At 36.7% G+C, this 16,648-nt stretch overlaps 1 protein-coding gene across 2 annotated transcripts in view; it reads left to right on the forward strand.

The window, feature by feature from the left end:
- Window positions 1–16,648, forward strand: part of IRAG1 (inositol 1,4,5-triphosphate receptor associated 1) — a 50,161-nt gene that overhangs the window by 16,713 nt on the left and 16,800 nt on the right. For both annotated transcript variants that reach the window (XM_053980069.1, XM_053980071.1), the window contains exons 2-9: window positions 2,183–2,268; window positions 3,320–3,508; window positions 8,877–8,977; window positions 10,168–10,238; window positions 11,593–11,766; window positions 13,256–13,305; window positions 13,750–13,791; window positions 14,370–14,960. In XM_053980069.1, the coding sequence (XP_053836044.1) occupies window positions 3,440–3,508; window positions 8,877–8,977; window positions 10,168–10,238; window positions 11,593–11,766; window positions 13,256–13,305; window positions 13,750–13,791; window positions 14,370–14,960 (1,098 nt within the window). In that variant the 5' untranslated portion in view covers window positions 2,183–2,268; window positions 3,320–3,439. The remainder of the gene's footprint in view (window positions 1–2,182; window positions 2,269–3,319; window positions 3,509–8,876; window positions 8,978–10,167; window positions 10,239–11,592; window positions 11,767–13,255; window positions 13,306–13,749; window positions 13,792–14,369; window positions 14,961–16,648) is intronic.

The following is a 16,648-nucleotide window of genomic DNA, read 5'->3' on the forward strand; positions in this document are numbered from 1 at the left end:
TAATATTTAAGTTTCTATCTTTTCTAAACCTTTGCCTTCCCTACTGGTATCAGAAGCAGCAATTGATCACAAAGTGGCAGAACTCCTTGCAGAGCATGGTATATCCACTTGAATTTACAATGTATGATATCTGTGCTGGGTAAGCATCACTGTTTAAAAAATCTGGGCTACTGACTTTGGACACTGCAAAGGTGAAAACGAAACTTTTAAACAGAAGGTTAATAATTTTGGAGTTCTAAATAATATAGTTTATTAATTGAACTACATCCTTATACTGAAATACCAAAATGCAGTGCCCCTCACTTTGGCAGTGTAGTGAACTGCAGCAATGCAGTTAAGGTGTGCAAAGATGGTGCTTGATTCAAGAAGCTGAAGAATATGAATAATTATATGTAAGCTTTCACTGCTCCAATATAGTCCTCAGCACTGGGGTTTTCTGGAGTGGTATTAGGAAAAAATGGAAAGTCAAAAGAAGAAATTTTCCTACTGATCACCACAGAGATTTGAAGCTTATTCCTATTTGTAAGATAGCTCTGTAAGGAAATCAGAGTAGGGTTCTAATTGTGTCGGAGACAGCCTGAACTCAGTCCACTCCAAATGTGGGGGTTGTTAAGGTGGCATAAATTCATCTTTCTACTCTCTGTTTTCCCTTGGCTGTACTTTCTGTGCTGCATCTCTAGGACAACACAGCTTGGGATTTGTCCCTTTCTATTCTTAGACAAGCTTGCTGATTTATTTCTTTTTCTTTTAAAGATTTTTTTGCTTTTTAAATCTGAAAAATGAACTGAAACTTGATGTGCTTAATCGCTCTTTCGTGTTTCAAGATAACTTGCATTACTTTTTTAAGTTTAGTGTGTACTAAGGACTCAGCTAAGACTGGGGATAAACCACTTTGGTGCAATAGCTTCTACAATTCCACGTAGTACTGCAAACATGCTTTGTCTGTGACTTGAAACATTCCTGATTTTTCAGGCCCAGCATTGGGTTGAATGTATCAGAACCATAGTAAATTCATAAGGCAAACACTAAGAAGGATTAGATAAATAGCCAGATTTATATTTTTTCTCCTTTTTTTTTTTTTTTTTTTTTTTTTTTTTTTTTTTTTTTTTTGAGTTCTTGCAAACTCAGAAACTGTGTAGGATGCCAGGATTTTCTTATAGAGATGAAAAGCAACTCTGTGTCATATTTTTTAGTTACCTTGTTTCCATCTCAGCTTCATGTGTTGCTAATAGTTGGTGACTGGGTTTGATACAAAAAAATGTAATTGTTGAAACACACAGATGTTCAATATCTGTCTAATCGGTGGGTTTATTCAAATATACATAATCATAAATATGTCTTTTCTATCCTATTAGGGACTTTAATTGTTTTGCCTTAATAGCCATTTTAAAAGATTTTATTCATAGAAAGTTTCCTCTACTCTTATTTGAAGTCAGAGGTGGGTAAAATCATGATACAAACATAAACTACCACTTACTATTGTAGAATTAGAAAACCACTTGTAACAGGTACAAAAATGTCTAGAAAAGCTTGAAACATACTGTCCCTACAGCATGCACTCCTCTGAAAAATCTTTATGCCCACTATTCAAATAGAGTCTGTATCTTGGTCTTCATAATGATGTCACATGTGCTGCATCTTTTTCAGTGTTATTATTGAGGAACTGCAATTATAGAATTACTTTTTCCTGAACACAGCAATACTTATGTAGGATAATTTTTACAATCTATTTGTTCTGCATTAAAGTTCATGTGAGATGGCCTTGTATTCCTCTTCTAGTGAAAAAGAAAATTAAGTTTCCAACATAATGTGAAATAAACTAATAAGAGCATGGGTCTTAGCTGCTTCTGTAGTCCAAAGTTTTCACACATTCTGTAGGTTTTGCAACACAGATTTTCTTCTGTGAGAGTTGAGGCACTTGTCACTACTGAGACTGCTTCAGTGTTTCTTGTGAATGGTTTTCCCTCTTTTTGCTTTTATTTTAAAGCAACACATGTATTTTGACAAATGCAATTGGCAACCTCAATAGAACCAACATGTTCCTGAATACATTTCTTTGCCCACCCCTGAAATGGAAGGGAAAACTGTAGCAGGTTAATTTACAATGCAGTAGTCAGCAGTTCCTAGTGGAGACACCAGAGTGTGCACCAGGTGGCCTCAGCTGTGTGTGTGTGACCTGCAGGCACCGCCGGGGAGTGCAGCGATGCATCCATGAGGACACTGATGTACTGATGAGGACAGCTCCCTGATTCCTGGGCAGGTGTCGCAGTAAGTATTGCAACCCATCCACTGCCACTCTAAGGACTGATTTGTGCTTTGCACTGCTGATCCTCAGACTTTGGTGCAGGCTTTCATGCTGATGTTACCCTTGTGAATGCATTGCCTCCCCTTGATACTAATGAGAATATTCTCAGCTAATAGGTAGTGATTTTTTTTCCTTCTTTGGGCATTTCTGCTGTTTTGCTTTGGAAGTGTCTTGCACTTTGTTGTCTTGTGCAGAGGTACACCAAGTCATTTCACAGTTCACCTTGCTCAAAGGAGAAGTGCCACCCTCTGGGGTTCCAGTTTTGGTCCTCTGAGATCATGCTCTGTAGCATTAAGGCTATTAGTTACTAAAAGGCATATTATGGAAGAGATGACTGAGAAGGGACCCTAGCAATGTCTGTCAGTAGATCTGCAGGGAGGTGTCAGAGAATGGATCCAGACTCTGCTTGGTGGTGCTGAGCAGTAGGACAAGAGGCAAGGGCAGAAACTGATGCACAGGAAGTTCCACGTGAACATGAGGAAAAACTTCTTCTGTGCAGATGATTATGCACTGGAACATGATTGTGCACTGGAACAGATCGTCCAGAGAGGCTGTGGAGTCTCCCTCACTGGAGATATTGAAGAACTTTCTGGATGCAATTCTGTTCCATGTGCTCTGGGATGACCCAGCTTGAGCAGGGAGGTTGGACCAGGAAGGGACCCTGTGGTTCCTTCCAACCTGCACCATTCTGCTGTTCTGTGATATCCAGGTTATGATAATAGGATGCTGCTTATTTCTTAGAGGATATTTAGAAAAGGCAGTTTGGTCATATCATAGTGACAAAATGAAAATGGTAAAATGGAGGAAAGAGATGGAAATAGCAACAAGAGCAGAAGGTTGTCTGTTTTGAATGCATTTGCTAATTTTTACTTGACCTTGAAAGCTTTAGTTAATAAAACACAAGATAGCATTTTTAATTTAAACCTTAATACTGTTTGTTATTGTAAAGTGATCTCAGTTTTTGAGCATAGAGTTTTAAATGGATTTGATTTGTATTTTTGGCATCTAACCCAGCCTGCAGATCACGAGGCCTCCCAGAGCTTATGCCTTCAGGCTAACTTGAAACAGATACTGCCAGCAGTGCATGGTCCTCTTAGTCAACATTGCAGCTCCACGTGCTTCACGCTGCCCACCATGCCAACCTTACCTGAAGACAAGGGACAAGCAAAAGAGGCCCAGCACAACAGCTCTCCTCCAGCCAAAGTAAGCTCTCTTACTTACAAAGGTGTTTTCTGACACTTGCTGGAAACCTGAGGCTGAAACCTGTTTGTATATATTTAGGGGTTTATAAAATCAAATCTGTTTGTTGCTCTGTATTAGGGTGTTTTGCTTAATTGATGAAGCTATGAATGATCCTTCAGTTGAAATCCTTAAGAGTTCCTCAAATATTTTATAGCCTAAGGGATGAGAACTTAAATTGCTCAAGCAGTTGTTTATCATTTTGAACTGGAGGCTTATAAATGGTTCAGAACAGATAGACATATATCAAAGCTGTCCAAAATTGTCCTTTCTGATGTTATTAAAGAAAACTTTAAACTTTGAGAACAGAATTTAGGCTTACACTTCAACAACTAGAGTTGTTTTTACAAATATAGAGGATGTTATGCAACTTGTGTGTGTGTGAAAGATGGAAATGGGTCTTTTTGGTTTGTAGTCTTTCTCAGTGCTTTATTTGCCAAAGCAGTAGATGAACATACACTGGAACTATACAGAGGCAGGTGGGTGCTCTCCAGGCATATTGATCAGTTTGCTTCAAATTTGTGTAGCATCTGTATGTTTTTACATTTTTTCTTTCCAGATAAATATGAAAATTCAGTAACAGATGGGTCTTAGCCATTTTCAGTAATCTATACCACAGATAAAAAGTTTATGCTTTAATAAACTGGTATTGGATTTTTTTTCAGTTGTTAGCTTAGCTGAAGTAAAGAACTTCACTGTGATTAAGAAATCACAGGTTATCCAAATCATTAATTTTTATGCAAACTGGTGTAAAGAAAGAGGATTTATAGTCTGGCACATCCTCTGTTAAAGATGTGACACTGTCATTGGGTTTGGGGACACTACATTCCAGACTTTAGGTGAAAACATCCGCTACTATAACATTGTTGGAAAATATTTTCAGCAGTGAGCTCTGCACTGATTTGTCCTGTCTTCCATCTAAACTGCACATGGTGCTGAGTGTTAATTTCCTGCCTTAAGATAAACACCCCAGTTGGATACAAGTTCATCAAGACTACCATCCGATAACATATATTAGCTCAGGAAGATTGTATTGGGGTTTTTTAACTCACCTATGTGAAAAGTGTTTTAGTACAAAAGACTTGCTGTATAAAACATACCCAAATATGAAAAATGCAAAAATCTTGCAGACATCAGTGATTCTAATCCTGAATGTGCTTGTCAAGTGGGAGAAATGAAAATTTCCAACCTCCTAATACAAGAGCATTAAATTTTTAATACATTTTCCAGGCCTTTTAGACGTAGGTTTTAAATGAACTGTTGTAATGTGATAGTTCATGAATCAGTTCACTGTGCAAAATGCTTCATTTTAGAGAAATTATTTTTAGGCACAAAATCGCAATGGAGTGATTTTAACCAACACACTGCTCATAAGCCTACTTAAGGTTTGCCACTAGCCAATGTTGTGAAAACTTGATCTTGTTCGTAGCTGTTGTCACTCTTGGCTCTTGCTGCAGGTCAAGTTCTACAGCATGATTGTAAGTCACTCTAAGTAAAACTGCTTATCCTTGTGAGATAAGGACTTGCAAGCAAGGAGAGGGCATCAGAAGGAGCTAAAAGCTGGTGGATTTGTTTTCTGCCACTCAACAAAATTTTCCAAGTTTGGAATTTCGTCTCATCTAGGGCGCTGTCTGGTGTCTAACAGCTTCCTTGTTCTGTTTCAGGAGATCCTTCCCCACCCTTTCCCTGCACACCCAGATGCACACAGATTGCAAAAAAGTTCTGACAAAAAGAAAATGAAGTTTACATTACATGTAGCTTTCTGCATGCTTCAAGTATGATCATGCTTTTACATGATGGGAAGACCTGGGTTCTATGTCTCAAATTAATTTTGAGAAAACAAACGTGGGTTTTCATTTCAGTATTTCTTAAAGCAGCCTGTGTTTTTCTGAAGTTCAGTCCAGACTTTTAGTTAATATCTAAGAATATGGCCAGGTGGCAGTGGGTTTTCTGTTTCCTGTTTTATTTTTTTTTCCCCAGTGCTTTAAAGAATTCAGGTGTTATATGGTAAGGCTCTGTCACCTGACTGTCTGGCATGGTAGGTCTTTCAGAAGAGTATCTTTGTATTCCTTTTCCCCTCACCATCCCATTAATGTAAAAATCATCCAAATTTGTCTGGATTATAAAAAATTCAAAAGCACATTCTCTGTATGCTTAGTGAAGGCCTGGTAGAACTTAACAGCCAGAATGTCTGGAGGTTCTACTTCCATCCCTGATCCTCTTGGCTGCTCTGTTATGGACCAAACTGTCTGTGCCACCCTCTCAGCCCTCCACATGCCTCCCTGCAAGTCTGGATGGCTCCTGGTCACCCTTGTGGAGCAGTTCTCACCTCAGACACGGAGGTGGAGTCAGTTTTACCCTACATTTTTGTTGGGGGGAGGGCTTCAGACAAAAAGGAAGCAAAGACTTGGGTAGCAGGGAAGCACTGGTAGTAGGAGATGAGGCAACTGTTGGGAATAGCTGAGGAGCAGACGGGGCTGGAAGCTACCAAGGAAACAGAGTTAAAGGCACACAAATAAGGTGATGGAAATCTGTGACATCTCTGTGCAGTTTTACAACACTGCACTTTTGTGAGGCAGCTTAAGCTTCCTGTTAAAGCTTCTCTTCCAAGGCCTGTGTAGAGCAGCCTGAGCAGTGCTCAGTCTATAATAATTCCTTTTGATTGGAGCCAGCTGGCCCTGCAAAGAGCTTCCTACTCTGGCTCTTCCTGCCCCTCTCCTGGAAATGCAGGTTTGGACAAGAGGGGCCATGAGGTCTCATTTGTGTAGATGCTGAACTCCTATAGCTGCTGACCAGGATTAATGTTTTCTACCTGACCTGAACTAGCCTTGACTCCAAACTCTTTTTTTTTTTTTACTTCTCTTTTTTTTTTTTTTTCCTTTTTATTTTTAAGGAGTTGTTTTTAGAGTCCTAAAATGGGCTTGAGTGACTTCAAGGCTGATGTTACATCATTCAAAAGTTTTTGCTTTCTGGCAGTCATGAGATTAGTATAAACACTGTGCATGTGTATTCAGCTGCTTTGCCCTACAAGCAGGGGAGTCACCTGAGTTTTGTCATTGACAAAATATATTGTCACTTTTTAACATTTTCAAGAATATTACTAAAAATTGCTTTTAAGCTATTGTCATAAAATGTCACTTGTGTATTTGAATCAAATATGCTTTGGGATTATGACATTTTCAGAATTACAAGGATATTTTTCCTAAATTTAAATCTGCTCAGTGTTTTCTTGGCAAGTTCCCCATCCTGCTCTCCTATGACTGACAAAGTGAATTTGCCAAGGCAGTTCATATGAGAATTATGAGTATGGAAGTGTGGAGCTGCTTTAAAAAAAATAGTTTTTGTAAAGAAAGATGCTATTTACAGTAGAATCAAGAATCCTAACTCAGGTGTCCAAATCAAGGCCTATTTCATTGCCTTTGAGAGGTAGAAGGGTTATGCTATGTATTTTAATATTATACCATTTTCCAAGTAATTCTAGAGTCCTTTGATTTGATCAGAAAATACATGATTTCAACAAGAATAAAATGCAGCACTGGGAGAGATGTTGCAAGGAGTTCTATGGTAAATGACAGACATTAGCAGTCAAGTAAGAGTCAGCTTCCTTATGGAATGGAGTTGAATGCTTTAGGATGGAAGGGACCTGGAAGGGACCTTAAAGGTTGTGCAGTTCCAACTGCCCTGTTATGGACAGGTATAGTAAAACGTGGCAAAGCCTGGATGTGGAAAGAAATGATGATGTCTGGCTCCACATTAGGAGGCTGAAGGATAGGTTTATTAAAACTAAGCTATATTACATTTATTTAAAGACATACTATACTATTCTACATACTTACCTATCTAACTAACAAACTTGTGACTCTCTGCTGAGAGTCTGACACACAGCTGGATCCAATTGGTCACTGAACCCAAACAACCTTCACCAGAATCCAATCAAGAAATCACTTCAGGTAAACAATCTCCATACCACATTTCACATGGAGTAAACAAAGGAGCAGAGATAAAGATTGTTTTCTTTTCTTCTCTCTGTGCTTCTCCAAGAAATACTGAGAGACAGAATTATGTCTCTCTGTCCAGAGAATGTGAATGTCACAGACAGGGACACTTTCCACTAGACCAGGTAGCTCAGAGCTCCACCCAACCTGGCCTGGAACACTTCCAGAGTCTAAAACTGACTTGCTGAACTGTGACTTACTACATTCTTCATTCTGTTAATGCCTAAAATAGTGCTATTGCAACAGCTTTTTCTTACCTGCCTTACAAATTTCTTGTGAACCTTCAGGATATAGTTTCAAGAAAATTGTAGACTCCGAATAACAAACTAGAACAAAACTATTGAATGTATCAGTGCCTAGAAGAATCAATTAGGATTTGAGAATTGACAAATTATTCTTTAAATTTTACAAGTCACTTGACAGCAGTCCACTGCCACTGCTGGGAAGCTTTCCCTCCAGCTGTTTCTTGGTTTTAATCTGAATACAGTGCTTGGGGTAGAAGTAATAATTTTCTTACCACATATGAGACATCCACGTTAATTTATGCCAACTTGATGCATCTCCACTTGTGATATCTCACAGGAAATGGATTCCTTTTCTTCAGCTGAATGGTATCATCATGCAGAAGGTGTGAAATTAAGTTCTTGAGGCAAGGTCTCATATTTTTAAGCAGGCAAGCACATATTTATATTCAGTACCAGCTTGCCAGTTTCTTTTATAAATTATATTTTATTTTATTAAATATTTAAATTGTATTTTTTAAAAATATGTTTTCAAGTAATTTGAGGGAAAACCATGAGGAGCTCTTAACAAGATAACTTTAAATTATTTTTTGGGGTTTTGGGTATCATGTGTACACTTAATACTGTATTTATTCAAGATTTCATTATACATTGCTATCATTTGGAGGGTTTGTGTGCTTAATTTAGCCCTGTTATACAGAGCTGCTTTTCACTCTTGCATTCAGCTCATAAACTCACCGAACTCTTGGATATGTACTTCACTAGAGGAATGGTTTGCTGTGTGTTAAACTGGACTGTCTGCCTGTTTAAAGCTTTCTCATTAGCTCCATGCTTATTGAATTTAGCTTGCATGCATTATAACTTTTAAAAGAAAACAGATATTCCAGGTCTCCATCATGTCTTTTGAGTAATTTAAGTATAGGCCTCTAAAACATGTTTGTTTTGTCAAATTAGAGCTAATTATCTCTTATTTCAATTTTCAATTCTTTTTTAGGTAAATTGAGAAATACACATTGTTTTCCACACAGAGAGTCAAAGTTCAGTGGTTTGAATTTCTGTTTAACTACATTTTTATACTTGTCACACACCATTCAGGACACAACTGTTGAAGGGACAACATGCAGCACACCTTCTATTGTTCTTCCAGAGAATGTGGTCACGCCAGATGTAGAAATTGATAAAAATCTGCTTAACAGGTACTATATAATACATTACCAATCCATCCATAAATTCCAGGGGCTGTGTTTCTAAAACATTGCTCTGAAATGTATGTTGTATGAAAATATTAATGCTGCATCTCTGTGCTTTGATCATATTGACTTTGCATTTTGAGAATGGTGTTTGGGAGGTGGGGTGGAGGAACAGGAATATAATTGAGACTAAAATAATAGAGTTACACAGAATAACTTGCCTGGCAACCCCACTTATTGAGCTGGACAACTTAAATATCTAGTTTGAACACTGTAATACAATGGGGTTTGAAGCAGTTTTGGGACTGTTCACATAGATGGGACAAGAATACCACCTTGAGGTTAAACATATGTGAAAGTAAGTCATTGAATAGAAATAGTAATCCTCTTTGAAGCTGAAAACTTCAATTCGGTTTTCAGTTATTATATTTACTCTGATAAATCTCTGGGCTTTTTAACTTTATTGACCTGCCACTAAACTTCAAATACAGGGAAAAAACCATATCAGAAAATATATTTCATAAATCTATAATTAGTTTGTATTTTTAAAAGTGTGCTTCTCCAAACTTCAGGATTAGTTTAGAGTCAGAATTTATATGCAGCCCTTCCAAAGCAGGATTATTTGCAGGATCAGTATTTACATTCTGCAGTTGTTTGAGATTTTGACCTGGTTTGCAGTTTAGAAAGATCCTATAGGAGTGTCAATGTGGGAGCCTAAGGAATTATTTTATCCATAAAATTTAGCTTAAGAAGCAGTAACAATTCAGAAAGACTACATTTTATGGGAGGGTTTTGAAGAGTTTTTGGGTTTTTTTTTGTTTGTTTTGTTTTTTTTTTTTATTTTTTGTGTTTTGCGTTTTTTTTTTCTATATGCCATTCTTACATGATTTTTAAGTCATAGTAATAATCCAAAGAAATGTAGGGGCTTTTTTCTGAGAAATGAGGTTCACAGTGAATGAGATGAATAGCAAATTTTAGAACTGCTTTGTCAGATCAATTTCTGCAATTTTCCTTCTTTCCACAATCTCCTCCATTTTCCAGTTGTTTGGAGGTGCAAGGAACTGCAATAAATACTTCTTGTCTTCATTTTTAAATCAAAGGGCTTTCTTTTTAATATTAATTTTTAATAGGTAATTAGAACCTCTTTTTGATGCCATACTCCATAATTTTTTTTTTTTGTTGACTTTTCTCTCTAGGCCTCGGAGTCCTCATAGGAGACATTCTAACCGTGCCACCAGGAATTCAACAAGTTCACTGACTTCTGTTGGTAAGAAGTGATTATTCATTTCAACTAGGATGTATTCTCAGAAAATGTGACATGCAATAAAAACCTATATAGAGAGTCTGTCTGTATTGACCACAGTTTTTCACAGTTTTTTTTTTCTCTGTGCACACTGTGTAATGCATGCACAGGGAATGCTGCTGGGATGTTGAATTGTGATCATGAGTTTGTAAGTGGACTGCATGCAGACCAATTTAGGGAAATACACACATTGTTACTTTCAGAAAGTTGTTAATTGGTGCATTAGCTTAACATCTTTAGAAGGCTTTATTTCTTGAAGAATATGCTTTATTCCTTGAAGAATACAAAATACTGGTTTTGCTACACTTGAGCTTCTCTTTTGTTGGCACAGGGAAAGTGTCATGGGAAGTCTGTCTCTCAAACTTCCAACACACAAATCTGAGTTCAAACCAAAACAGATATTTCACTGAAAATAGATTGCTTTAGAATATTTAATCTGTAAGTATGGTTTTTGTCATCCTTGAAATTGAACTAAATTTAAGGAAATTAAAGCCAAAGGATTTCTCCATCCCCCCCCAAAAAATCAATCAAAAACCAATAGTGAAACAACTCCAAACCCACAAACAAAAAGTCCTTGAGCTTTTGCTGCTTGCTTACATCCTTAGCTTTTCTGAAAACTGATGGCTCTGTAATGGCTCCTGTCAATTTTTAGAATATTTTTCTCATATTATCTGATGACTTTCCTCCCCCTTATCCAAGCTGTTCTTTAGATGCTTATAAAAGCCATTTATGCTGACTCACTCAGAAAGGGCCTGACAACTGCCTGCCTTCTTTGCTTCGTCATAGGCTGGAGAATTGTAAAAATTGATGCTCAAAGTTTAGTGTTTTCAACCAATTTAAATGCCACAGATTAATGAAGTGTTAAATTAACTGTTAAAACTGTTGTGCATAAGTCTTTGCTGGGTGAGTTTGTGGGTTCTTAGCCTTGAAAAACTGAACATGAAAATTTCATGAAGAAACTCGGTCTACAACAGAAATGCCATTACTGTTAGTTGAGATGGATCTAATGGCACTTTTATTTAGAAATGAGAAAAACTGCATTGGAGGCAGAGCTGGAAAAGCCAGTTTCACATATTCAGAGAATTTCTGATCACAGTGAATTAATCTTAGTGGGTTACCTGTGGTTTTGAGGACTTGCTCTAAACTTGAGATTGTAACAACATAAGGAATGAGCAGACCGTAATTTTTGTTACATGCAAGCTCAAAGCTAAATTTATAGGTATAAATTTACAGGTTTGTTTTGAACTTGTTACTCTCACATGCCACAATATAGCTGGAAATGGAAGGTCCAGCTCTAATTCTAACATTTTCTACACAGACAATAGCGGTCATGTGATTGATCTGGTGAATGATCCACTACCAGATGTCAAAATATCAGAGGAAGACAAAAAGAAGAACCTTGAATTGTTAGAAGAAGCAAAGAAAGTGAGTGAGAGGTTCCTAACACGCAGAGGCAGAAAGTCAAGAAGCAGCCTCTCAGAGTCACCCACAGGTAGGGGCAGATCCTGAAAACCAGATTTTACATTCTCCTTCAAACATCTGTAAAGGCAAACGTCTCCTGTAATCTATACGTTGCTGCTGTTGACATACACTTGGTTAATTTGAAAGTCAGAATCCCTCATGTCCTCCACAAAGTTCCACATAAAACAGAAATGACCCATCTGTGCTACCCAGATATGTCAGGGTGAAATGGTGTAAAGTTACACTGCAAACAGTGTAAAAAGAAAGCATAAAGTATTTCTATTGAAAAGTGAAAAATGCTCACAAATTGTTCTTTAAATTAAATTCTAGTGCCTAGATTCATCCTACTGAAAAAACATTCCCTCCAGACACAATTACACTGCCTCTTATTCTAAACATAGCCATAAACTAAGCTAAATGGACCAGATCCTCCTTTAAAAACAGCAGAATAAAATGCTTTATTCTAGAATGTCAGTTGAAATTATTTTTCCTTTTATATGAAGTGTTTGAAAACTGGAACAAAATGCCTTTTTACCATGAAATAAGACTCTCATTTTGGTTTGAAATGCCAGTTCAAGCAACATTTTGTCTTAAAACTGGCTTGACATTCTCTGGAGGGAAAAAACGTCCCACAACTATACATCATCTCTTTTTTTTTCCTAAATTCCTCATTAGTCTTCTCTTGTGCTGTGTCTCCTCAGTGCTTACAGTACCAGAAAACTGAGGAGCTCAAGGATTACCTGTATCAATAGAAATTTATCCATTTTTGATAAGTATAAGACATGAAACATGTTCTAAACTCCTAATTGCCAAGTAAAACCTGGCAATTAAAATGACTTGTCAGGTTCTGGACGAACACATGACTCTGATATTGATGTTTTAATCTCACCTGAATTCTAAAAATACAGAAGGTACAAGCCTAGAAAGTAAAATCACCTTTTTATTTTGTTTTTGTCCTTGTTTTAATGAAGCAGCTTCCCCTACTCTTAGTCCTAAAGTTTCACCCATAGCATCTTGGAGCAACTCTCTCACTCTTCCACTTCCATCAGGTAAAATAATCATGAATCATTAAGGCAGAAAAGACCTCTGAGATCATCAAATCCAATCATTTGCAGGCTCAAACTTTAACTTATAAAAGCTCACCTAAAAAGTATTTGTTTAGTATTTCTTGAGAAGAGTAAATTTAAGCATCTAGTCCTGAATATGATAAAGTTCCTTAATGCATACAAAATATATTTTTACATATAGATTTTTAGTTATATTTTTATTCCTGTGATGTTGCAAGTTCACATGTTCTATTTTCTAAATTTTATCAATAACAGAGTTTTTAGAAGATATAATGATCTTTCACTTGCTATGTGTTTAATTTTTTTTTCTTTTTTAATAGTATTTTTGACATTTGAATTTTTGTCCTTCATGTATTATGGGAAACTGTGCACATATGTGTTTGTTAATGCTATAGTAGTAAAAGTTTTGAGCAAAATATCAGGATATGCCCTAATTATATGTGTATCTTTTAGGGTTGGATGCATGCACAACCACTAGTATTGAGTCAGTATCTCCAGGGCAGGTAAGAGCTGAATATTCTGTGCAATAACCTGGTTATTCAGTACTATATTATAATATGTTGCCCTTTTAGTCCCTGATAAAAATTGTATGTTTGGAATATAATTTTATAGACCAAAACTAGATTACTGGTATTTTCTATGTACAGCAAGGGACAAATAAATATTTAGTCTGAAGACAGAAATCCATGAAGGAACTGAAGTAACTGAAGAATCCATGAAGAACTGAAAGATCACGAAGATCTGTTAAGTGTAGAAAGTAGAAAAAGATGCAATATAATCCTAATCTATGAAAAAACTAATCCCTAAAGTTATTTCATAAATAAATACAAGAAGCAATGTAAAAATTATGAGATTCAAAGTTCAGTCATAATATCTATATCTAATGTTTGTAGGATAGGTGTGAAACAGAACCTTATAAGCAGTTTTTTCTTTTTGTTTTTTGCTAGAATAACAGAATTGTGAAGGAGGATGACAGACAAACTGCAGAGGTAAGTGTTTCACACTGAGAGCTGAACAAAGTCTGCTGGTTTATCTTAGCACACATATGACTTACTGATGGGACTAAAAATGCTGAAAGATTGTTCACTGGGTGAAAAGAAAATTACACTGCTCTAAGAAATTATGAAACACCTTCAAAAGAAGTAGAGGATAGTAAGCTTACCACTTGATCTTTCCAACCTATCATGCACCCTGCTCTAGCTCAGTAAAAATCAATATACTAAATAACTTTATAAGTAAAATAAAAATATCTACTATAGCCATTTTGGTGTATGTCAGTGGTTTAGAATTTCCATGACTTTAACATGCTGAGGAGCTTGGCTTTAGGAGGATTGATGTAATGGACTCTGGAATGGGAGAGGTTAACTCAAAAGTTCAGAGAGGAGATTCCAAATTCACTATTCTTTAAGTGCCTTTTAAAAATTATTCCTTTTGTCAACAGCACATATTCAAAAGCAAATGTCACTGAAAAGGAAATGGCTTTTTACAATGAAAACCTGTCCTTGGGCAGGGGAAAAGAGGAATCTGGACTTGATTCTCTGTTTCATGTGTGTCCCTGTACTTTCAGAATGCTGCAAAGGGATTAATTGATCGAAGGCAGAATGATCAAAGAAAGATTTCTCAGGGAAGGTTGGTTCCTCGTTCTGCTGGCTTTGAAAACTCCAAAGAGAAGCTCTCAGACCAAAAGGAAAACTTTGATCCACGTAAACATATGGATACTTTACCTAAATTCTCCCCTTCAGCTGGAGATGGTGGCAGAATGTCTCTTAATACTTGCATGAATGTTTGTGAAAATGAACTTGGAAAATCATTCCTCAAGAAAGGGAAAGAAAATGATGTTCCTTTAAGAACCCATCTACCAGGATCAGGTATAGGAAATATGGACTCAAAGCTAAAAATTCCTGTTCCAGAAATGAGGGACCATAAAATTCCATGTAAACCAGAATTTAAACTGTGTGGACTGCGTCCTCCTCTATTACGGGCTGTGTCCTGGGATAGCTTGGAGCCTGGACAGAAAGAGAAAACCTCTTTAAAATTACCATCTGAGGAAGATAAGAGCTTTCTTGGAAATAAATCCAGCAATCAGTTAAAAGCATTCAAAGACCTTCAAATCCAAGTTCAGCCAGTTCGAATGCAGAAGCTGACAAAGCTCAGAGAGGTAAGTCCTGTTAGAAAAAGTCATTTTCATACCCTACTAAACTTTCAACATGTTTAGTATTATTTTTATCACTGCAAGAAACATACAGTAATAAAATGGGAAATGGTTTCAGCATAATCAATACAGAATTATATCATGTTTTTCCTTTTCAAATTAACTAAATTGTAACCTGTAAGTAAATTCCATGGAATTACTCTATTTCTTAGATCTCTTCAGATATGCATCAAGTGCACTATGGTACTTCAAGGTGTATATATCCATGTACTCTTGCATGTTTACATTTGCAAGATCACAGAGGACAGGAAATGGGTTTGTAATGATTAGCTGATTATTGAAGCTTCTCAGAAAATGTCTCAAAGTGTTCAGAGCTGTAGAACTGGGCATCTCTGACAGCAAGGGCATGTAGAGCATGCCCAGACTTACAGTTCCTAATTATTACCTGCTGCAAATGTTTCGGCTTCTAAATGAATAATCTGTTGTTAAATAATTTCCTAAATGGTTAGCAATTAAACCCTAGGGAAAAAAGCAGAAATCTCATTAAATTATAAACCACCAAAAGAAAGCAGTGAACACGTCTCTATTGCTAATAATGACTTTTGAAAGACAAAAAAAGAAGCAGCAGGTACTTTCCTGAACAGTCTAATAAGGATATTTTCTTTAAACCCCAGTAGTTAATATTTTAAGATAAATATAAGGCTGACAGGTGAGGACCTCAAATTCTGCACTTTGATTAATTCATTCCCATTGTGTTGTTTGGGAATGGCAGCTTCATTATCCAGCTTTTCCTGTTGATATAACACACATATTCTTAGTGTGTATGTACTGGAAGTTTTGATTATAGGGACCCTTGGGCCATATAATTACAGGAGAAATTCTTCCCTGTGAGGTTTGTGAGGCACTGGCACAGGTTGCCCAGAGTAGCTGTGGCTGCCTCATCCCTGGCAGTGTCCAAGGCCAGGCTGGATGGGGCTTGGAGCAGCCTGGGATAGAGAAAGGTGTCTCTGCCCATGGCAGGGCGTTTGTAACCAGGTGATCTTTAAGGTCCCTTTCAACCCAAGCTATTCTTTAATTCTTTAATTTTATCATTTTGAATGACCTAGAAGTTGTTAAGCACAAATAAGAGAATCAATTATTGCAACATGATCTATAATTCCAGTTGGGAAAGATTTGACCTCTGTCTCCAGTAGGAATTGTCTACTCATAAACAATAACAAGAGTTTGTGAATTTAAACATATATTGATAATATGAAAGAAAATGAGATGACAAAAGGAGAAATAAGACAACAAGGTTTAATCCCTGAGAGTGCATTTTTTCCTACCTGTAAGGAATAGAGGTAGAACACAGTAACAGTGGAGCATCCCAAGCTCTAGTCTTAATAATGTCAAAATGGCAAAGTCTCAGATGTAGGATTTTCTGGATTTCTTCTGTTATCTGGGATACTTAGCTATACTGTAGCTATATCCAAAACTGCCTTTTTCATTGTCAGTTACTAAAGCTCTTACTTACCAAAACTCTACATATCTACTTGAATAAGGGGAACATTTCACATATCTTTGTTTGCATGACCGGGATTTTTTCTCAAGAATGCCTGTATGAAATTTGAAATATGTAATATTATAGAGTGCATGTGAATTTATTTGTATCCATGTTATGTAGCATCTGACTATAATGTAATGCAAATATCTCT

Source organism: Vidua macroura, chromosome 6 (genome assembly GCF_024509145.1).
Source record: "Vidua macroura isolate BioBank_ID:100142 chromosome 6, ASM2450914v1, whole genome shotgun sequence".
NCBI classification, from domain to species: domain Eukaryota; kingdom Metazoa; phylum Chordata; class Aves; order Passeriformes; family Viduidae; genus Vidua; species Vidua macroura.